At 42.6% G+C, this 23,650-nt stretch overlaps 1 protein-coding gene across 2 annotated transcripts in view; it reads right to left on the bottom strand.

Moving 5' to 3' along the window:
• Positions 1-4,323: 4,323 nt before the first annotated feature.
• SFMBT1 (Scm like with four mbt domains 1) overlaps positions 4,324-23,650 on the bottom strand; it is a 97,969-nt gene continuing 78,642 nt past the window's right edge. Inside the window, exons 18-22 of one of the 2 annotated variants that reach the window (XM_073644360.1) lie at positions 19,382-19,557; positions 17,608-17,786; positions 9,169-9,366; positions 7,806-7,934; positions 4,324-6,584 (exon numbers count right to left, since the gene is read on the bottom strand). In XM_073644360.1, coding sequence (XP_073500461.1) covers positions 6,444-6,584; positions 7,806-7,934; positions 9,169-9,366; positions 17,608-17,786; positions 19,382-19,557 — 823 coding nt within the window. In that variant the 3' untranslated portion in view covers positions 4,324-6,443. The remainder of the gene's footprint in view (positions 6,585-7,805; positions 7,935-9,168; positions 9,367-17,607; positions 17,787-19,381; positions 19,558-23,650) is intronic. The other variant, XM_073644361.1, reaches the window with a different exon arrangement.

Here is a 23,650-nt window from a genome sequence, read left to right as displayed (position 1 = left end):
GAATTATTAAACAAATGTTTTTATCAAAACAATGCGTTTCTAGAGCAAACTTCTCTCCATCAGGTACGAATAAAAACATACATTCAAATTAACCAACATTCTTATAAAACCCCTTAACCAGGTGTGGGTGCTCAAATTCTCAAATCATTTAACCCCATCACTGCTGCTTGTATAGCTCCACAGCAAACTTGCCCCATTGTCAATGTGATGCATGTTACCTATATACTGCCAGTGACTATTAGCCTGTATGCTCTATGCATTCATTTAGTCCTTCCAGCGCTAACATAGATAATTTAAAAATCCAATAAGTTTCTCTATCAGCCTTTGATATCTATTTGTGAAACTCACTATTTGTTCTATTATGGTAAGCGCTAAGTTATTGGCATTTTTTTCATGTACATGGAAAAAAAATGCCTCGACAGGCTATGATCCATAACTCGTTTTTTTAATGTTAGACCTGTGCTTATTCATCCTAAGATGTATTGGCATGGTGGTCCATCCCACATAATGCATTTTGCATTGACATTGTAGGATATAAATCACATATGAACTTTGACAGTTTAAAAAACTATTAGAAAACACTCCCCTGTGATGGTGGATGTAAGTTGTAAATGGATACAGTTAGGCAAAACACAACTCTTACATTTTTGATTGCCACATTTGAAAGTTCCATTATTGGTCAATAAATTTCCTCCCCGATAATTTTCTTCCTAATCTGACTAGGCGCTATCATATTTTTGTTGCATATGTACACTACCACTGGATCAGTAGGCAGTTTTTTTCATATAAAATAGGATCACCCTTCAAAATGAACCAATGTTTTCGGAGTTTCCAGAAAGTAATTTATTGACCAATAATTCTTATTCCCTTATACCAGAGTTATGTCAAACAAAATAGTTACAAAATAACATTTACCACATGTCTACTTTACATCTGCATAATTTTTTAAACATTTTTTTGTTAGGGAGTTAGAAGGGTTAAAAGTTGATCAGCAATTTCTAATTTTTCCAACAAAATTTGCAAAACCATTTTTTTTAGGATCCACATCACATTTGAAGTGACTTTTGGGCATTTTCTGTCATGTAGTTCCCTCAAAGTGACATTTTAAAAACTGCACCCCTCAAGGTGCTCAAAACCACATTCAAGAAGTTTATTAACCCTTCAAGTGCTTCACAGGAGCTAAAGCAATGTGGAATGAAAAAAATAAATTAGCACAAAAATTTTACTTTAGCCCCCATTTTTTTTCACAAGGTTAACAGGAGAAAATGGGTCCCAAAATATGTTGTGCAATTTCTCCTGAGTACACCGATACCTCATATGTGGAGGAAAACAACTGTTTGCATGCAAGGCAGGGCTCGGAAAAGAAGGAGTGATGTTTTGGAACTTTGATGGAATGGTCTGGGGGTGTCATGTTGTGTTTAGAGAGCCCCTGATGTGCCTAAACAGTGAAAAAAAAACACAAGTTAACCCATTTTGGAAACTACACCCCCTCAAGGATTTTATCCAGGGGTATAGTGAGCATTTTGAACCCACAGGTGCTGCACAGAATTTGATAACATTAGGTAGTCATATTGGAAAAAAAAATTTTCACAAAAAAGTTGTTTTAGCCCAAAATTTGTAATTTTCACAATGGATAATAGGAGAAACTGACCCCTTAATTTGCTATGCAATTTCTCCCAAACCCGATCATATCTTATATGTGGTCAAAAACTTCTGTTTGGGCACATGACAGGACTAGGAAAGGAAAGAGCGCTTTTTATCTGGAACAGATTGTGAATGCCATGTCACAGAGAGCCCCTGATATGGGAAACCAGCAGAAACCCCCCACAAGTGACCCCATTTTGGAAACTAGACCACTCAAGGAATTAATCTAGGGATGTACTGAGCATTTTTAACCAACAGGTGATTCACAAAAAACTTTATAACATTTAGATGAGAGAACAAAAAATTCCATTTTTTTCCCCACTAAAATACTGTTTTAGCACCAAATATATCATTTACACAAGTGGTAATAGAAGAAAATGGACCCCATAATTTGTTATGCAATTTCTCCCAAATGTGGCAGTACTCCATATGTGGTTGTACACTAGTGTTTGAGCACATGGCAGGGATCGGATAGGAAGCGGCGCTACTTGGCTTTTAGAGCGCAGATTTCGTTTTAATAGATTTTGGACTCCATTAGCCAAGTCCCTGAGGTGCCAGAAAAGCAGAATCCTACCAGGTGACCCCATATTGGAAACTTCACTGCCTAAGGAATTCATCTAGGAGTGTAGTGAGTATTTTGAACCCATAGAGGTGCCTCACAGAATTTTATAACATGTGACAAGGCTTATTAAAGGGTCGATATTGACTTTTAGAATTGCTACTTCCAATATGTGGTGATAGAGTTCTTGTCCTTTTCCTCTCTGAAGCAGCAATTTGCATATTTAATTTCCCAGAGGAGCATTGCACGGCATATAAAGTCTCCTTGCACTGGAATGTCGCTCACCCCAAGGAGAGAAGTTACCCCTTAGACTCCTGTAAAAGCAATGCAGCAATGGGAAAGCCATCAATTACATATCTAGAAGATATGCCGTGGACATTATACACTGTGTGCAGAATTATTAGGCAAGTTGTATTTTAGAGGATTATTTTTATTATTGATCACCAACTATGTTCTCAATCAACTGAAAAGACTCCTAAATATCCAGGCTTAATATATTTGAAAGTTGGAGTGTTTTTTTTTTTTAGATTTGGCTATCTTAGGAGGATATCGGTTTGTGCAGGTAACTATTACTGTGCAGAATTATTAGGCAACTTAATAAAAAACAAATATAATCCCATCTCACTTGTTTATTTCTAAATTTTGTGCACGGATATTGGTTTACCTGGTGAAAATAAACATTTCTGACATGCAAAAACAAAAAAAATTAGTGATGAATATAGCCACCTTTATGATGACACTCAACAGCCTTCCATCCATAGATTGTCAGTTGCTTGATCTGTTTTCGATCAACATTGTGTGCAGCAGCCACCACAGCCTCCCAGACACTGTTCCGAGAGGTGTACTGTTTTCCCTCCCTGTAGATCTAACATTTTATGATGGACCACAGGTTCTCTATGGGGTTTAGATCAGGTGAACAAGGGGGCCATGTCATTATTTTTTCTTCTTTTAGACCTTTACTGGCCAGCCACGCTGTGGAGTAGTTGGATGCATATGATGGAGCATTGTCCTGCATGAAAATCATGTTTTTCTTGAACGATACCGACTTCTTCCTGTACCACTGCTTGAAGAAGTTGTCTTCCTGAAACTGGCAGTAGGTCTGGGAGTTGAGCTTCACTCCATCCTCAACCGGAAAAGGTCCCACAAGTTCATCTTTGATGATACCAGCCCATACCAGTACCCCACCTCCACCTTGCTGGCGTCTTGAGTCGGAGTGGAGCTCTCTGCCCTTTACTGATCCAGCCTCTGGCCCATCCAGCTGGCCCATCAAGAGTCACTCATTTCATCAGTCCATAAAACCTTTGAAAAATCAGTCTTAAGATATTTCTTGACCCATTCTTTACGTTTTATCTTATGTTTCTTGTTCAAAGGTGGTCGTTTTTCAGCCTTCCTTACCTTGGCCATGTCCCCGAGTATCGCACACCTTGTGCTTTTTGATACTCCAGTAACGTTGCAGCTCTGAAATATGGCAAAACTGGTGGCGAATGGCATCTTGGCAGCTTCACGTTTGATTTTCTTCAATTCATGGACAGTTATTTTGCACCTTTTTTGGCCAACACGCTTCTTTCGACCCTGTTGGCTATTTGCCATGAAACGCTTGATTGTTCGGTGATCACGCTTCAAAAGTTTGGAAATTTCAAGACTGCTGCATCCCTCTGCAAGACATCTCACAATTTTGGACTTTTCAGAGCCCGTCAAATCTCTCTTCTGACCCATTTTGCCAAAGGAAAGGAAGTTGCCTAATAATTAAGCACACCTTATATAGGGTGTTGATGTCATTAGTCAACACCCCTCCTCAGTACAGAGATGCACATCCCCAGATTTACTTAATTGGTAGTTGGTTCTCAACACTATGCAGTTTGGAGTAGGACAAAATGTATAAAAAGTATCATGTGATCAAAATACGCATTTGCCTAATAATTCTGCACGTGGTGTAAAGGGGGCTACACAGTGACCTTAGCCATGGCACAGTCATAGAGCAAGTGAAAGAATTCAGACAAAAGATGAACTGTAGCAAACGCAACAAAATTAGTTTTCATCTGAGCTGCTCTTTTAATGAAACACAAGAACAGTTCATGTTAAAATATTACAAATTTATTAAAAACAGTGATTCAAGATATCAAGTTTGATTCGTTGTGTTTGAGTCTGTACATCATAAAAACAGGTAAAACATTCCAAATATATATATATAGAAAATAAGAAAATCAAATAAATCATGTGAAACTAGTTCATTTTATGCTACAAAAACACCAACTGTAGAAGGTTGGGTTCTATCTTTTACACCGCATTCATGAAATAAATAAAATGTACAACCACCACCTTGGTTCTCATTTTGTTGTGTAGAGAATTAAATTGGGGAAGTTGAATGAATGTTTTCCCACAATGCAATAAATGCTGAAGAAACAACAAAACAAGAAGTAAGAACATGACAATGTTGTTCTGATTTAAAGAACTGTGTGTCGCTAATATTTGCTGGGGTTTTTTTTGTTTTTTTTTTACTATATTAACTGTTATAAATTATAGCTAGGCTGCTTGGCAAATGCTAAAATAAAAAAATTGTAAAAAAAAAAAAAAAAAAGGATTTACAATAGGTAAAATACTGTACACAGCTATGATGGCTCAGTAGCAAAAATCAAAAAATCACTGGGTTCTATAAATAAGCCTCATGATAGGTAGCACAGATGGCACAGAACTGTGCCAACTATAGTCTTTAGAAGTTCATTGTATTTTCATGTAATAACATGTATCTATCACTGGGTCTTTTTAACCAGAGAGATTCTCCAGACATTTGGTTTCCATCCTATAGGTTGCGGCAGTCCAGGCGGCTTACAGGGTTTTGCCACAAGACGAGTGGAATTGGTCTTGACTTTTCTTAAAAGCTCAAGGCCTCCTGGACTTTTATGTAGGGAAGACTAAAATGCAACTAATGCCCAGCCCCCTCCAAAACCCCAAAATATGTAGAATTACAAAAGCGTGTCTTCTACAAATGGAGGGAGCGCAGTAGCTGGCATAATGGCACCCTTCCACTATGCAATGTAAATTGCAAATCCACAAAAAAAGACATCAATTTCTATGAAATTTAAATGTGCACGTTAATTAGAGTGTAATTCATTAAAATCTTATCCACTTGGATAAACGAATATTAGACTATCTGCAGTATTTCTGCTATATGTGAATATACCCTAATATATTAGAGGGAGTCTCTTCATTACAAGCTGGTTATAGGATATCCCTCATTTGTATATTGTGTGGAAAGCTGGAGGTAAGCAACAGCTCCGGCTACAGTGCACCCGCAGGTGAAAAAAAGTATTACACAGAACTAATTGTGCATTAAACAGTGTTGCAAGCTATTTTTTTTGCAGTTGGTCTACACTCTGATGACTGTCCTAAATAATACTCACCCCCCTCCTGTTAGGGCCACATTAACGTGACCCACAGACCGACTGAAGGTCTCTCGACCCGAACTCCTTTGCATATATGAGGATGTCAGGTTTGGGTCTGCAGACCAACAGCTAGTCCATGCATCACAGTCCGTAGTCAGATTGCGAAACACTGATGTGTGAATTTGGTCTAACTCAGACTTCCCCCAACAGTGTTTTTTTAAAAATAAGAAATAATGCAACACTTTAATCAAGTATTTTCCTTATGGAAAGCTGAAAGTAAGGATTCAGTTCCATACTGACTAAACTGCTGCTTAGAGTTAATAATTTAAAAAACTCTGACATTTGTATATAAATTCAGTAATATACATGTTTATGACAGACGCAAATGTATATACAAAAAAATACAAGTAAAAAAGGATAACTTTGTGCAAAGTTAACACAGAAGAGAGCTTAATTAAACATCCCAATGATATTTTCAGATTTAAATCATACAACAGTGTCCCTTTAACAAATATTAATGATCACCGTATCTAGAAGTCCAAATCAATAGAGGAAAAAACATGGCTGGTTATCCGGTACCTTCATCACTTATTACAACATGTTACCCAGCTTTCCGCACTGCATTGCAGATCACATGGTCAATAACCTATGGTAAATGGCAGGTGTAGTAACCACACCTATACCCAAAGGTAAATGGGTAGCAATTGCATCATATTCCCAACCCTAGGACGGAAAAAGAATGAGGACTTGTAAACAAGTGACACATGTATAAAAAGTGCAATTCATTTAAGGCTCGCACAGAATGTAAGGGCTGTGCCAGACCAAAAATGTATGTCCATTCTTCCACAGGGGATACTTTATCTAGGCAAGCTTTGGTAGAAAGCCAGCTTCACTCGTTCAATGTGGTAGCACAGCCTGATAGCCGTGCCAGGCTTGAGATCCATACAGTCTTGAACAGCAGGTAGATTGAGCAACAAAAGTGCCTTTCCGTCAATTTCCTAGATGCAAAACAAAAGAGAAAAAAAAAACGTTATTATGGAAAGATTGCCACAGTAAGAATATGTGCTACGAAAGAGGTAGCGTTTCTCCTTGTGGAAAGTGACAAGCCAAGTCTGGCATGTCAGAGTGAGGAGACTTTTTGGCCATGCATGCTCCTCTGGGAAATTAAATATGCAAATTGCCTCTTCATAGATGAAGAGGACTAAAACTCTAGCGCCACCTATTGGAAGCAGCGATCCTAAAAGTCAATATCGACTCGTTAATGAGCCTTGCAATATTGAGATCCTGGTTTGGCTTTTAAGCTGGTTAGTGAGAAGATATTGGAAGTAGTGATCCTAAAAGTCAATATCTACTCTCTAACAAGCTTTGTCATATGACTTAGGATAAAAGCCAAACCAGAAGCTCAATATTGCAAGGCTCAGTAAAGAGTCGATATGGACTTTTAGGATCGCTGCTTCCAATAGGCGGTGCTAGAGTTCTAATACTCTTGCAACCAAAGAGGAATTTCATCCTTGACTTTATATTTTCCATGTCCCTTAATGTTAGTAACCATCATTTGATCAGTCGCGCTGCGCCTGAGAGCTTATATCAGTGTACATACGCATTTTGGTCTCTTTGTATATTGCTTTAAAAGTGAACTATTTGCAAAAGTAGTATGTCCAAGTCTGATGGTCCATGTGCCTTATTGGTTTCCACAATTGGGGAAAACTCCCTCTCTTTGCAGAAGTTGTGTGCACGATCCCTAACTGGGATAAAAAGCATTCCTCCATGGAGAATTAAGATTATTGTTACTGCTGGGAAAACATTAGCAGATATGCCGTGCTATTCTTCAATACCTTCAGCTACTTCCTTACAAATATGGCATCTGTAAGCCACAGTCACCCAGAAGATTAAATGTCAAGGACAGATTACATAAATATTACAAATATATCACTTTATTGATATGAGCTATTAACTAAAAATATAAATCACTTGTACATGGCTTTCTTTATAATTCTGGAAGAGGAGTTCATAAAACACGCTTAACACAATTCTGGTCCCTACACACCGGAGGAGGTCAGAGCTCTACTGACTTCTGGTTCTTTCCGTCTGGTTCTGATGATCACCAAAAAGGTCATGGTGTTGCAGTCATAAAAAAGGTGCAAAAAAAAATAAATAAAATACACCAGCCTGTCTAAAGTATCCTTATAGTAATCTTATAACTAGTAGGTCGTCCTTACCTGTTCTTGAAAGAGTCGCGCAAGATGAGCACAATCTGTGGATTTGATGTACTCTACTACATCATTAACAGTCCAGTTTATTGGGCTGTCCTTCAGTGCCAATGGTTCCCTCAGCTCAATACGGATATCCTGCAAAAGTATCACAATGTGTCAACTCCTAAACCCAGCATGTGAGGAAGACAGACACTTTGGTCAATTATTTTCAAAGCAACTAGTTAAAAAAATTGCTTAGAGAAACTCGATCCATAACCCCCTCACGCCATGGCCATTTTCTGTTATCGCTTTTTTCTCCCCTTCTTCCAGGAGCCATAACTTTTCTATTTTTAGGTCATTATATCTTGTTTTTTTCCAGAACTAGTTGTACTTCTGAATGACACCATTCATTCTACCACAGCGTACTGGGAAAAAAATACAAATTCCAAGTGCGTTGAAATTGCGAAAAAAAGTGCAATTTCACAATTTATTTATTTTTTATTTTTATTTTTTTTTTATTAACTATGTTCACTATATGGTAAACTGACCTGGCAATAGGATTCTCCAGCTCAGTGCAGGTATGCAGATACCAAACGTGTATATATATTTTTTCTTATTTAAGTGGTGAAATTTTTTTTGGAAATCTAAAAAAAAAATTATTTTTGCTTTTGTCGTTATTTTCAGAGACCCATAACGTTTTCATTTTTCGGGATATGGGGCAGTGTGAGGGCTTATTTGTTGCACCCTGTGCTGAAATTTTCACAGATACCAATTTTGGGGGGTAGATTTTTTAATCGCCTCTCATTGCATTTTATTCCAAAGCTGCGACAGAAAAAACATTAGAGTTTCTATTTTTTTTTGTTACCCTGTTTACCAAATTGGATTAATTTATTGAATAGTTTAATAGATCAGACTTTTATGAACGCAGCAATACCAAATATGTATTTAATATAAAGGGGGTGATTTCAACATGTTTTTTTTTTTTCATATTTTTTAAAGCTTTTTTTTTTCACTTTTTACTGGATTTAAAAATAGTCCCTGTAGGAGACTCCGTGTCATGAGTTTTTCACGGAGAGTACTACCCATTATAGTGTATGGGACTGTCTGGGTTTTTTGTGGACCCTGCATGTTTTTTTTTTTTTTTGCAGACAAACACGTGCATTTTTAATTGGAGTCGCTGATCAAAAATCACACGTAGGAGTCTGTGAAAATCAGTCAGTACCCAGATGCCACTTGTGCTGTCAATTTTTATCAGTGCAATGAACAGGAGAAGCTTTGCAATTTTTGCATTTATTTTTTCATATGTGAAACACACTGATGGTAAAAACGGACAACTGACCAAACAATGATTAAAATTGTGAAGCATTTGCATTTGCTCAGATGCCCGTACCTTAGCAGACAGATTTTCACTTTCAAGCATCCAAGGTTTTCTTTTCTTCTCACACTTAAGTGATTGTTCACTCCGGGTGGGTGAGGCTGAGGATGACGAACCTTTTCCTGATATTTCTGAGCCTTCATGAGGTTCTTGGGTACTTTCTTCACTTGGGGAGTAATCCTCGTCATCTTCCTCCTCCTCCTCACCACTTCCCTAGAGAAGAAGTAATTATTTAGATTGATAAAAATCTTAAGAATAACATCTTGATATTTATGCATCTAAACAACCGATGCCGCCATATTTGTAGCGTGATCATGAAATATAAGGGCTATGCTCAGCATCAGTGTCATGGCTTCAGTTATGTAAAGCAGTCATACGACAGATATTAGTGTCATCCCATTGGCCCAGCCTATGAACTTACAATGGGGTCTGTCTGGGTTCAGCAGATTGTCTTTTTATTTTTTTTTTACAGCAAAAATAGTGCTGCATGCTGTGCTATTCTTGCCCTCAAATGGGACAAATGTCTTGACAGAAATTCCTAACATCGCTTCCGATAAAGGGGATAAAGAGCTGAAGCACAGGCGGTGATTACTTGTGAATTAGTAGGGGTCCGACTGCTGGGACCCCAACCAATCCAGGGTACACCGCTATGAAATGCTCCATTTATTGTCTATGTGACTGACCGGGATAGCCCAGCCCAGTGAACAGCTTTTCCAGCAGTCATGAAGACAACAAAGAGGTGACGTGTGTGTCACAACTGCTCCATCTAACGGGGCATTTTGGAGCCCATTTGTGGAATCAGTTGGGGTTCCACGAGTCAGATAAGCAAGTAATCAACATTTCTTCAAGTTCAGTAACCAGTATTCTATTAAATTCATATAAAAGGATTTATCATCCCCTGACATAACCATACACATCCCAAATGTCATGTCTAGATACGTAGAGAAAGAAGTATTGGTTTGGAGTTATATGGTAAATGGTCAGAAAACAGTAGTGACACCCACCCATGTCACGCCAGTTATACTCTCACAATAAGCGTGCTGTCAGACAACCGTATAAATCAGACCGAAATTATAACAGTGCCCGAACTGGCCGGCGGCTCTCTCGATCAGAGAATGACAGTTGCATGGAAAAACATTCAGCTGTCACACCCGGGTTGGGAGAACAGCCAGCCAGTCCATGCATTGCTGTCCGATCTTGGTCATCTGACTGTGCTCTTAAAAAGTTGTCCACTATTTTTTTCACTGATGACTAGTGTTGAGCGAGCATGCTCGACACTGCTCGGTACTCGCCCGAGCATCACGCTACTCGGGATGTTCGGCGAGCACCGAGCATTTCCGGGTTACTCGGCGGGAGCTCTGGTCTCCGCCCTGCATGTTTGGCGCTCTTTACAGAGCCAATGAACATGCAGGGATTGCCAGCCAGTCACTGTAATGCCGCAGACATGTTGGTTGTGGGCATTACAGTGATTGGCTGGCCGCACAGTGTCACCTCGAGTATTTAAAACCGGGCGCCGCCATCTTGGACACAGTCGCTCCGGATCAGACAGTGTAGGGACAGCGCTGCTGATTAAGGGAGAGATATATCCTGCGAAATAGTTAGTGTAGGTTCTGTAAAGGCTGCCAGATCAAACAAACAGTCCTTCTCAGGACTAATATCCATCCCAGATATCAGGCAGGCAGGCTGTATAGGAGACGCAGTGGTTATACCAGCAAACACTGCATTACAGTCATGTGTGCTCCTGTTGCTGAAATCGCTGGACTTAGCTCCAGGTCTCAGGGGCCAGGAAAAATCCTTTTTTTCCCATCTAAAGCCCCTTTTTTTTTTCCTCTTTCACACTGTACAAATACCCGTCTTATTAACCTTTTGGTGCCCCCCCCCCCCCCCGCCACATCTTCTCGCTCCCACTTCTTGACCGAATTACTAGGGAAGCACAGAGCAACACCAATATTGCGAACTGATCAGTGTGAACAGGTTATTAATTGTATAGCAGATAATACTTCCAGTTACCTGGGCACCACCACCTCCGGTCTGTATTCCACACGGTCAACTCTTAGTAGCCGTGAGTCTCGACCGCATACTCCTCCTCACCCTGATGCTTCTTCCTCCCACCATGCCGAGTGTATTCAGACAGCAACTGATCCCACACTGGGACACTCTGAAGAGCTGTTCACTGGTCCATTTCCAGATTTGTGCCCCTCGCCTTCTCCGCTTGACGTGGTGGAAGAGGAGATCCCATGTAGCGATGCCCAAATATTTGAACAGCCACGGCCACAGGAAGTTGACGCTGGAAATTTGTCACAAGAGGTGGACGATGACGAGACAATTGCCAGGAAGAGAGAAGGAGGATCGTGGTGCGCAAGTGGAAGAGGAGGAGGTGGTGGATGATCTAGTAACTGACCCAACGTGGCAGGAGGACATGCAGAGCGAGGCCAGCAGCACACAGGGTGAGGGAGGCAGAGTACCCCAACAGGCAGGAAGAAGCAGTGTGGTGGCCGCACATAGAAGGCGGGCAACAGTTCCCCGTAACACCAACACGAGGGACGTTGCCAGTACAACTTGTAGGTCTTCCAGAGTCTGGAATTTTTTTAAAGACTCTGCTGATAACCCCAAAAAGGCCATTTGTACCACTCTGCCAGGCCAGCATCAGCAGGGGTAACAAAACTACCAGCCTGACCACCACTAGCATGATCAGGCACATGGCAGCAAAGCACCCGACTTTGTGGGGCAAACCCCAGGGTCCACGACCAGTGTCAGCGGGTGTCACCACTGCTTCTTCCGCTGTTGTGCGTGCAAGGCAATCCCCTGTCCATACTGCATGCAAAGATGCCCCCTCCTCTCAGTCTTCACTTGTTATGGCAGTATCTCAAGAAACAGCATCAACGTCCACGTCCCACCGGAGAATTCAATTGTCCATATCCCAGACCTTTGAACGAAAGCGGAAATTCGCAGCTAACGCCCCACAGGCCACAGTCCTAAATTCACACATTTCACGACTGCTTGCGTTGGAAATGCTGCCTTTTAGGCTGGTGGAGACGGAATCCTTCCGCAACCTTATGGCGGTGGCCGTCCCTCGGTACTCGGTCCCCAGCCGACACTATTTTGCCCGGTGTGCCATCCCCGCACTACACAAGCACGTGTCCCAAAACATCTGCCGTGCCCTCAACAACGCAGTTACTGGAAGAGTCCACCTGACAACGGACACGTGGACAAGTTGCTTGTGGCCAGGGACGGTACATCTCCCTGACGGCACACTGGGTAAACATAGTGGAAGAAGGGACCCAGTCGGACCTTGGGACGGAACACATCCTCCCCACACCGAGGATTGCGGGCCCTATGTCAGTCAGAGTTGCCCCCACAGTGTACAGCTCCTGCGCATCATCCTCCTCCTCATGTTCAGCCTCCATCTCAGATATCACATCAGTTACAAGCTGGGAGCACTGCAGTACTGCCTCCGCCAAGCGGCAACAGGCTGTGCTGAAACTCATAAGCTTAGGTGAGAAACCTCACACTGCTTGTGAGTTGTGGACAGCTGTGAAAGAGCAGGCAGATCTGTGGCTGAGACCGCCGAACCTATATCCAGGCATGGTCGTGTGTGACAATGGGCGTAACCTGGTGGCGGCTCTGAGGCGAGGCGAGATCACACACGTACCATGCCTGGCTCATGTGCTTAACCTCTTGGTTCAGCGTTTCTTAAATCGTACCCCGAGTTGCCATATCTGCTCGCCAAAGTACGCCGCCTGTCAGCTCATTTTCGCAAGTCGGCTACAGCTTCTGCCGCCCTTGCTGTGTTGCAGCAGCGTTTGCAGCTTCCGTCACACCGACTGCTGTGTGATGTCTCCACACGTTGGAACTCTACCCTCCACATGTTGCAAAGGATTTGTGAGCAGAAGAGAGCAGTTGTGGAGTACCAGCTGCAACAAGGCCGTCGATATTCAGGTCAGACTCCACACAAGACCTCAGGAGTGGACCTGGATGTCTGACATACATTATGTACCATCCTGCCAAACTTTGAGGAGTCCACCAAGATGGTGAGTGGCGATGCATTCCACTTGTGGCGATGCATTCCACTTGTCTGTCTTTTGCAACGCTCTCTGAAGAGAATTAAAGAGGAGGCATTGCAGCCAGAGTATGATGAGATGGATCAAGAAGCCGTAGCGGTCGATTACACACAGCCCAGCCTCATCTCATCCCAAAGTGCATTGGGGGACAATGAGGGAGAGGAGGAGGAAGAACAGGAGCTGGTATCATTTCCTGTAGACGGTAGTACCTGTACAACTGTCATACCGTCGGTTCAGCGTGGGTGGCCTGAGGACAGGGGGGAGGAGGAGAGCATGGTCAGTCGTCATCTTGGTGAGGACACGGAAGTCTTGCCCGTTACCAGTCTGGCACGCATGGCTGACTTCATGTTACGCTGCCTTAAAAGTGACCCTCGCGTTGTCAAAATGTTGGGTGACAGTCATTACTAGTTGGTGACACTTTTAGACCCCCGCTACAAGGAGAACTTTCACTCTCTTATTCCTGAGGTGGAGAGGTCTACAAAAATGGGGCAGTACCAGAAGGCCCTTGCTGCAGAACTCTTAAAAAAATTCCCATCTGAACACGCTAGCGGCAGAGGTCACAGTTCGTTGACCAACCAAGGCGTACAAGCGAGAGAGAGGCAACTCCAATCCAGCAGAGGCAGGGGAACACTGTCAACGTTCTGGGACAGTTTTCTGAGACCCGCCCAGCTTACAGGCCCAGAGGCGCGGGGTACTCTCACAAGGAGTGGAAAGTTTCAAAGGATGGTGAGGGAGTACCTTGCCGACCGTACCAGCGTCCTCCGTGATTCCTCTGTGCCTTTTAATTATTGGGTATTCAAGCTGGACACTTGGAATGAACTCGCTCTGTACGCCTTGGAGGTCCTGGCCTGCCCTGCCGCTAGCGTGTTATTGGAGCGTGTTTTTAGTGCCGCTGGGGGAATTATAACTGATAAGCGCACTCGCCTGTCAACTGACAATGCTGACAAGCTGACCCTTATTAAAATGAACAATGGCTGGATTGGGCCAGACTTCTCATCACCACCAAATGACAGCAGAGTAACATAAAGTCAAATCCACTGTGTTATTTCAGGAGGTGTATTCACATGCACCGCTTCACACCCACACATGGGTATACGCTTCCTCATTTCGGCTGTTTTATCCTCTTCTCCTTATCCTCAGCCTCCACCACCACTATACCACCAGGGTGACCGTGGTCCGTGTTGCCATTATTGAAAGTTCCTCCGTCCTTATTTTTGTCAGCTTTTGCTTGGAAGGCATAAGCAAAGACTGTGGGAGACCCACTCCCTCAATAATGGGAATAATACTTTTAAGATGCTGTACTGTATGGCTCTTGGAAGGGGCATTAAAAGGGTCTTGTTAAACCACTCTGAACTCCACAGCTCTTCCAAGGGGCATTGAAATGTTTTTTTTTTATTACCTCTCACCTCCACGACTCTTCCAACGGGCATTGCATTTCTTCCTAATTTTAGTCATCTTTTCAATGCAAAGGTGAAAACTAAGGGAGACCCACTCCCCAATAATGGGTAGAAGGTTTTTAGTACGCTGTAATCCACGTCTGTTTCAAGGGGCATTGCAGTTCCTCATAATTTTTAGAAAGCCTTCCATTCACTGCTTAGGCCAACAGTGTACAGGAGACCCAGTTGCTATAAATGGAAAAAACGGTTTAGTTAAGGCCCTCTGACCTCCATGTCACTTCCAAGGGGCATTGGAGTGCCTCAAAATTTTTGGTAGGCATTGCACTCACTGTATGCCCTATAACTGTGTAGCCGAACCGCTCCTTTTGTTACAGAAACATATCCTACAAGACATATGTGGTTGACTGGCCTGATATTGATGTGAATGGTCCCTGTTCCTCCTGCTCTCTCTCCTTTGCCACCACCTCATCCATCATTCATCACCTGAAGCTTTGTTTTAACGGGAGTCATAGAACTGGGACAGTAGCAGGAAAACATCCAGCAATCCTCGGAGGAGGTAGGATATGCGCCAAAACGCTGACCACCTCAGGCCTAGCCGCTACTACATAAATGCGCTTACATTCCAAGAAAACAAAGCAGATGCTAACTTCTATCATCATCATCATGCTCCTCACCTTGGCACTCTGAACTCCCCTGATGAAGAAGCCAGGGCCCACCGGAGGAGTCTGCTTCTCTGGTGGGCTTGTCAAATGCTGCCCTAAAGCAGGCCGGGCTAAGAAAAGTGTGTGGGGGGATGGGGACCGTTTATGGACACCCGGCTGCCCCCAGGCGGCTGGGGACCGTGTATGGACACCCGGCCGCGGGGCGGCTGGGGAACGAGTATAGACACCCGGCCGTTGGGCGGCTGGGGACTGAGTATGGATTCCAGGCCGCCAATGCAGCCATGACGTGGTGGCCAGATTCCGCCTCCACATGCCTAAAAGGCCCAATTTCAAGTGCAAGCAAGCAGTATGGTATTGCAGCCTGGGGGTGGGTGGGTGATTGGCTGCATATTTGCGCTTGCATTGCAAGGAATGGGGGAGGTACAATTGAACACTGCCCTGGGACAAGGACTTGAACGGGGATAGTTGCAAGTCTGCAACGACAGGTGCAGGGTGGGAAGCATCTTCGCATGTACCATGAACAGGGGTTTGGCATGCACACACTACAGCGGAATAGGCTGTCCTTCCCACCAAATGCACTGGGGAGGGCACAGGTAATATTTTGGTATGCGCGCTTAATCTTATGTATAAGGCACACCGGGACAAATAGAGGCGGCTGGGGACTGAGTATGGATACCTCGCTGCCGAAGCAGCCGTGATGTAGTGGCCAGCTTCGGCCTCCTCCAAACTAAAAGGCCCCATTTCAAGTGCAAGCTAGCAGTATGGTATTGCAGCCTGGGGGTGGGTGGGTGGCAGGCTGCACACTTATGCTTGCATTCCAAGAAAACAAAGCAGATGCTAACTGTCGTCGTCCTCACCTTGGCACTCTCAACTCCCCTGATGGAGAAGCCAGGACCCACCGGAAGAGTCTGGTTCTCTGGTGTCGTCATCCAATGCTGCCCTAATGCAGGCCGGGCTAAGAAAAGTGTGTGGGGGGATGTTCCAAGGAGAAATAGGGGCGGCTGGGGACCGTTTATGGACACCCGGCTGCAAGCAGGCGGCTGGGGACCGTGTGTGGACACCCGGCCGCCGGGCAGCTGGGGACTGAGTATGGATTCCAGGCAGCCAATGCAGCCATGACGTGGTGGCCAGATTCCGCCTCCACATGCCTAAAAGGTCCAATTTCAAGTGCAAGCAAGCAGTATGGTATTGCAGCCTGGGGGTGGGTGGGTGGTTGGCTGCATATTTGTGCTTGCATTGCAAGGAATGGGGGAGGTACAATTGAACAGTGCCCTGGGACAAGAACTTGCATGGGGATAGTTGCAAGTCTGCATCTTCTGATGCGGCAAGGATGACTTCTGAAGGGCACACTTTTAGGCAGTGACCTGGGTGTCAGAGATGCTTGCAGGGGTCTTCCCCATGCTGTTCCCATGTCTTTTCAGCACTGTATTCATGTGTTACACAGCACATGGCCAGATAAGGTGTTAAAATGACATTTCCCGGTGAATGCATTTGTCACGGTTGAAAGCAATACAAGTGCAAAAACGCATAAAAAATGCTACTTGTGAACATAGCCCAAGGTGTGGAGGAGTATTTTTTTGGGGGGTTATTTATTTTACCTTATACACAAGTCTTTACCCTGGAAAGGAACTTCCTTAACATATTTCACAGGAAAGCAGTTTCAGTTTAGTTTTTGAACGTTTTATTGTGAGCCCTTAAAAGTGGCTTAATCTCTCTGACCACGTTGCTGACAGCAGTGACCTAGGGGTCAGAAATGCTTCCTGGGGCGATCCCCATGCTGTCCCCATGTCATTTGAGCACTGTCACTATCGTTTTGGGCACTTGTTAGGCTTTTAAAAGACTGCCGGGGGTGCCGCCGCAAAAATGCTCGGGTCTCCCATAGACTAACATTGGGCTCGTTGCTCGGGTCGAGCACCAGAGTATCATGGCGAGCTCGGTCCGAGCTTCGAGCACCCGAGCATTTTAGTGCTCGCTCAACACTACTGATGACCTATCCTTGGGATAGGTCATCAATGTCTGATCGGTCTGGTTCCGATATCCGGCATACCCGTCGATCAGCTGTTCTTGGTGTTGGCGGTCGCCAGTTGGAACTGCTCAATTGCGGAGCTGCTCAGTCTTCTGATAGTGGCCACGGAAGGGTACTGCACATCCGCCTCCTATTCAAATCAATGAGAACACATCACAGAGAACAAGTGATCGGTGGGGGTGCGGGAGGTTGGACCCCGACCTATCAGACATTGATATCCTAACCTATCCAGTGGACAACCTCTAAAATAAAATCAGTATATAAAAAGGTATGTTATTTCTTAAAAAGGAAAAAAACAAAACATTTACCTGGGGACTTCCGACAGGCGTGTTGTCTATAGAGTTGGATGAGCGCTTCTTCTTGTGGACGAAGAATTGTTTCCTTCTCTTCCTCCTCTTAGTTGGCTTCTTCAGGGCCGCCTCTATACTGCGCAATATGCCTGTAGGATTACTCAGGTTTTTTCCTCGACGCTTTCCATAATAATGAGCTTATCAATACAAGATTACAAGAACATAGTGTGAACTTCATTCAGTCACAAGAAACGCCACTGGTTAGACAGATAGTCCACCCAGAAGACCCACACCAGAAAAGGAAATTATTTTTAGTCATCATTACGCAAAAAAAGCTCTTATAGAAATATAATTCATTTAAACATATTCCTTTTTTTCCTTTCAGTCAAATGACAAAAAATTAAGCCCCATGTATTGCAAAAAAAAAAAGTAAAAATTATTTGAATATCTGGAAAAATAAAATCTTGAGTCGTTAAAAGTGTGTGTGAGGACACAGCATCTAATCTTAATTATCCAGACGTCTAGATTTGCTAGGCCAAGAGAAATACATTCAAAAGTCAACACAAACACAATGGTTTATGTGTTTCTTTGGCTGGTCAAGAAGGACAGTGACTCAGGGTAGAACAATAGTGTTTGTTAATATACGAATTACATATTGTACTAACAGAAAAAATGAGTGGCACTTCCAAAACAAGAAATAGGTGTGTACAGGCGCTTACTAGGAGCAGCTACCTCCATATACAACCAACAAACAAAATAGCACTCTGCAAAGCGAAGTATGCGAACGTGAAATATATGAAATATGAATAGCATTACTGTTGTAGAAAATAGAAATAAATGAGAAATCTTAGTGCATAAATTGGCCAATTCATGTGTACCTGGTAGCCACGACAAGGCGTTTCTCTTTATACAAAGGACCCTACCAATGTGAACGCCTCTCTAAGAGACAAAAGTCTGCTTGTGTGTGGAATAATAAGATCCTGCTGCAATTAAAACCGCCTGTGGCCTAGAGGCGGAGTGCTCAGTCAAAGCCTGAACATCTAAAAAGAAAAAAACTAACCGGTACTTCCAAAACAAGAAATAGGTGAGTACAGGTGCTTAAGAGGAGCAGCTACCTCCATATACAACTAACTGGAAGTGCTGGTCATTTTTTCTGTTTGTATGTATAGGTTTTGACTGAGCACTCAGCCTCTAGGCCACAGGCGGTTTTAAATTGCTGCAGGATCTTGCTTTCGCATACACAAGCAGACTTTGTATAACTTTTCCTTTTCACGTGCATACATGATATTTGGGGACAGGGGCAGGACTAAGACAATATCATAAAATGTATTTGGAATTAAACTAATCTGGGCAGAATAAATTATAAGCAACTGATTCATCACTGATGAAAACATAGCATAATTTACATGCATATATGTAGGCAAACAGCATTAGTAAGGACCACAAAGTTCCACTTTATGCAGAACTGAAGTTACCAATCAGATGATCGTAAGTGATTTCAATCAAATAGGAGCAGCAGCAAGTCAAGAGAATTCGTTTAAGAGAATCTCTTACTTTTAACCTTAGATGGGGTTGAGACAGTCATATTTCATGGTGCGTATACAGAGCACAATGCCCAGACTGACCGGGGGTCTCTTAGCCCTAAAGGCACACTGTATTTGACGTTGTAAGTTAACGTCAGGAGACTTGCAGTCAGTCCGAGCATTGAGATCCTTTTACGGATTGTTAAATACGCCCATTTGAACCCGACCGGACCTGGAGGATGGCAGGGACATGTATTGCTAATACTTACTGTATTTAGTCTTTGTTAGCACTGAACAGTTTTCAGAGCACTGATCATGAACCATCAGAGGTCCAAAGAGATTTGGGCAGCATTCAAGTTTGATGCAGGTTTTCCGACAGAACTCAGACACCTGGTCCGATGTTCTCACCAACTCCACTGTAGCACGGTAGGTTTTTCCTTTATATCTGAAAAGTAAAAAAAAAAAAAAAAAAAAAAAAAAAAAAAAACACCACTCAATTATCAGAACAAGTAGAAGATAAATTGAAACAAGTCATTGAAAAAATAATTATATAATACACACACACCCACACTATCAGTCACTGCTCTGAGGAGACTCAGAACTACAAGTCTGCAGTTTTCTTTCAGTGATTTTTTGTCCCACTTTGGCTATTTGGACTAAAGACTCGTAGCGTGAAAGGGAATTTGGTCATGGATTCGTGCGGCTTAAACTATGGACATCAAATTAACCAGAGTGCAAATGTGCAGCCAGGCGCCAAGTCAGAAATGCCCCAGCGTTTTGGAGAAAACAGTTTAAAGAGTTGGCCAGGAACCATAGAAAAAGAGACAAGACTAGTCCGGTGCCACCCCCCGTATGGCTACTCACCATATTGCTTTAGTCGATGGACGGGTCTCTCATTTGTGTACATGGAGACTTGTCAGTCAAATGGAGTCGGGTGGGGAGTAGCATTCCAGGGACAGTGCTGACTTGTCTTGTCTATTCCTATGGTTCTGGTCTGACTTTCTAAACCGTTTTTTTTTCCCCCCGGGGCGGGGGCGTTTCAGAGTTAAACAGACTAGGATGCAAGGCTCTGATTCATGCCGCCAGTGGTGTGGGCAGCATGAAGCGAGAAACAAACCCTCTCTAACACCTTCACCCCGAAGCCTGCTTTCACCTTCCTGACCAGGCCAAATTTTAGAATTCTGACAAATATCATTTCATGAGGTAATAAGTTTGGAGTGCTTCAACAGATCCCACTGATTCTGAGATTTTTTTATGTGACTTTGTACTTCTTGATAGTGGTAGAATTTCTTCAAAATGACTTGCGTTAATTTGTGAAAAAAATGGAAATTTGGCAAAAATATTGCAATTTTCAAACGTTTAATTCTTATGTCCTTAAATCAGAGAGCCAATTTTTTTGGTTAGGAAGTTATAAGGGTTAAAAATTAACGTTTGTTGGAAAAAATGAGAAATCACTGGTCACAGATTTTTTTTTTTTTTTAGGGACCACATCACATTTGAAGTCACTTTGAGGGGGGTTTATGTCAGAAAATACCCAAAAGTGACAACATTCTAAAAACTGCACCCCTCAAGGTGCTCAAAACCACATTCAAGAAGTTTATTAACCCTTCAGGTGCTTCACAGGAATTAATGGAATGTGAAAGAAAAAAATAAACATTTAACTTTTTCCCTAAAATTTTCCTTTAGACTCAATTTTTTTTTTACTTTCACAAGGGTAACCGGAGAAAATGTATCCCAAAATTTGTTGTTATTTCTCATGAGAACACAGATACCCCATATGTGGGGGAAAACCACTGTTTCGGCACACGGGAGGGCTCGGAAGGGAACGCGCACCATTTCACTATTTGAATTTAAACTTACCGACCTGGATGTATCAATATGTCCAAGATCGTGAAGGGGTTAAAGAGTAACAGTCATTTCAAATTTTATTTCATAAAATCAATAATATATATGAACATAAGCAACTTTGCAATCTATTTTATCAGAGAGATGTGCTTCTTTCTCTGCCACAGTTGATCAGTCATTATTAAAATTCTCAATTCTAAGGTAAAATCTGTACTCCGTGAAGACAGATTGTTACATTACTGAGATAGGAGATGGCAGCTGCTATGGATAAGATTATAACTAGAGAGAAGGGGGAGGAGGAGGGAGGAGGTCTGCCTACAAATTCTACAGAGAAATTGTATCTGTAGCAGCTGCCATCTCCTATCTCAGTAATGGGAAAGTCAGTCTTCACTGAATACAGAATTTGCCTCAGAATTGAGAATTATGATAATGAACAATTTTGGCAGAGAAAGAAGCTAATTTTTCTGATCAGATCTACCAACGTTGCTTATTTTCAGGTGTACTATTGATTTAAGAGATAAAAATTAAAACAGCTATGCTTTCAATCCCCTAGGCAGACTTAAAATTAAAGTGAAATGTAAAAATATTACAATTAAAACATTAAAATGAACCATTCCACATCCAACAAGACGCTAAAAACAGAAAAAAATGTATACATTTATATAAAATGATAAAAATTCAAAATCTCTGCATCCAATGAAGTACAATCTAGCAATCTAAAACTAGAGATACATTTACAAAAAAAGATTAAAAATGTATGTAAAGCAGGGGGTGCACAACCTGCAGCCCCCCACTGTGGTGGACAAAAAGGAGATTTTTGTGTACTCACCGTAAAATCTCTTTCTCTTAGCCTCTAATTGGGGGACACAGCTCCCACCCTGTTGCCCGTTCTGGGCCGTTGTTAAGTTGAGCTCTCATATTGTTTGAGCTCGTACATAGTTGCCTTCTTATAGGCATGGTTATGTTATCCATGTTAAGTTCCTCCTAATGCTTTTGCACAAATTGGAGAAGGCTGATGCCGTCCAGGGGTGTATACTGGAGAGGAGGAGCCACGGTTAATCTTTTTCAGATTATGCATAGTGTCGCCTCCTAGTGGACAGCAGCATAACACATGGTCCTGTGTCCGCCAATGAGGCGACAGTAAACAAAGCTATTTGCATGATGTTGTGTGATCTGGTGGGGCTGACCACCGGATCCGCTCAGTGTCACGCTAGTAAAGAATAAAAAAATATATATTTAACTTTGCTAACCCCATAATTAAGCTGACCTGAATAAACATGTTACTAGGCATCTGTGACCGGGTCATTTTTACTGCACAGTCACAGAAACACAAGACCCAAAAGACAACTGTGGAATTGATTGTTTTTCACCATTTTTTATCACTTGGGATTTTTCCCCTACTTTAATTTCTTTATACGGTAAAATGAATGATGTAGTTCAAAACTGCTAGTCATCTCGCAAATATACAAGCCCTCAGACTCGGCTATGTCAACAGAAAAATAAATGAACGCTAAAAAAAAACAAAAAAAAACACACACACCTGCTGACCGATTACCTTTTCAGGACACTGAAATTTTCTGCTAACCTATCTAAGAGCAGCATAATGTAGAAGCAGTGACACTGATTCCAGAGATGTGTCACTTACTGGGCTGCTTGCTGTACTTTTCATAAAATCACCGGTTTCTCTGCTGCAGATCTAGCAGTTCTCTAAATGCTGTGTATAACCCTGCCCACCCCTGATTTGCAGCTTTCGGTGTACACAGTGCATAGGCTGAAAGCTGGCAATCAGTGTGGTGGGAGCAGGGTTATACACAGCTCATAAACATGGAGGACTACATGGCAGCAGGTTTACTAGTTCTCTAGTGATAATCTCCTGCTGATCAATATCTCCTCCGTGATTGTATCAAAACTACAGTAAGCATCCAAGTGACACATCGCTGGAATCCGGTGCTCTGTCTCTACATTATTCTGCTCATATATTAAGTGGCAAAAACCTGGTGACAGATTCTCTTAAAGTGATTAACATGCTACCTCTGATTTCAATAGTGAAGGTCATCTTTAGAGCACTTTACCAGCTGAACAACATGGGGAGAAAATGCTCACTAATCTAGTCTTCTTTTATATATCTATGGCAGATCATAATGACAACGATCTATGGGACCCACAACGACCTGTCAGTCACTGAGAAGTAAGGCTGTAGCGGCCCCCAGAGTCAGAAATTCTCCTGGGTCTCAGCTACCGGGGGTAGCTGAGACCCTGGAGAATATGATCAAGGCCGTTTTTTTTCCGGTCCTCGATCACATGATAGCCGTTATTCGGTGAATAATGCTGATCATAAAAAAAAAAAAAAAAAAAAAAAAAAAGTGTGCCCGCGGTTACAATCATTTCTTGCTCCTCTTTCTCCCCCGGACCCTAGTTTCCAAAATGGGGTCACTTGTGGGGGGGATTCCACTGTTTGGAGAGCCCCTGATGCGCCTAAACAATGCAACGTTGTGTCCGCTCTCAATTCTAGTCAATTTTGCGTTCAAAAAGTCACACAGTGCTCCTTCCCTTCTGAACCCTGACATGCATCAAAACAGTGTATTTTCCTCACATGTATCGTCGTACTCAGGAAAAACTGCACAACAGCTTTTGGGGTCAATTTTCTCCTCTTATCCTTGTGAAAATAAAAAAAATGAGGCTAAAAGATCATT

Source organism: Phyllobates terribilis, unplaced genomic scaffold (genome assembly GCF_046119375.1).
Source record: "Phyllobates terribilis strain yellow unplaced genomic scaffold, ASM4611937v1 Scaffold_8__6_contigs__length_399053987, whole genome shotgun sequence".
NCBI classification, from domain to species: Eukaryota; Metazoa; Chordata; class Amphibia; order Anura; family Dendrobatidae; genus Phyllobates; species Phyllobates terribilis.
Note: the sequence above shows the minus strand (reverse complement) of the source record. Positions and strands in the feature narration are given on the sequence as shown.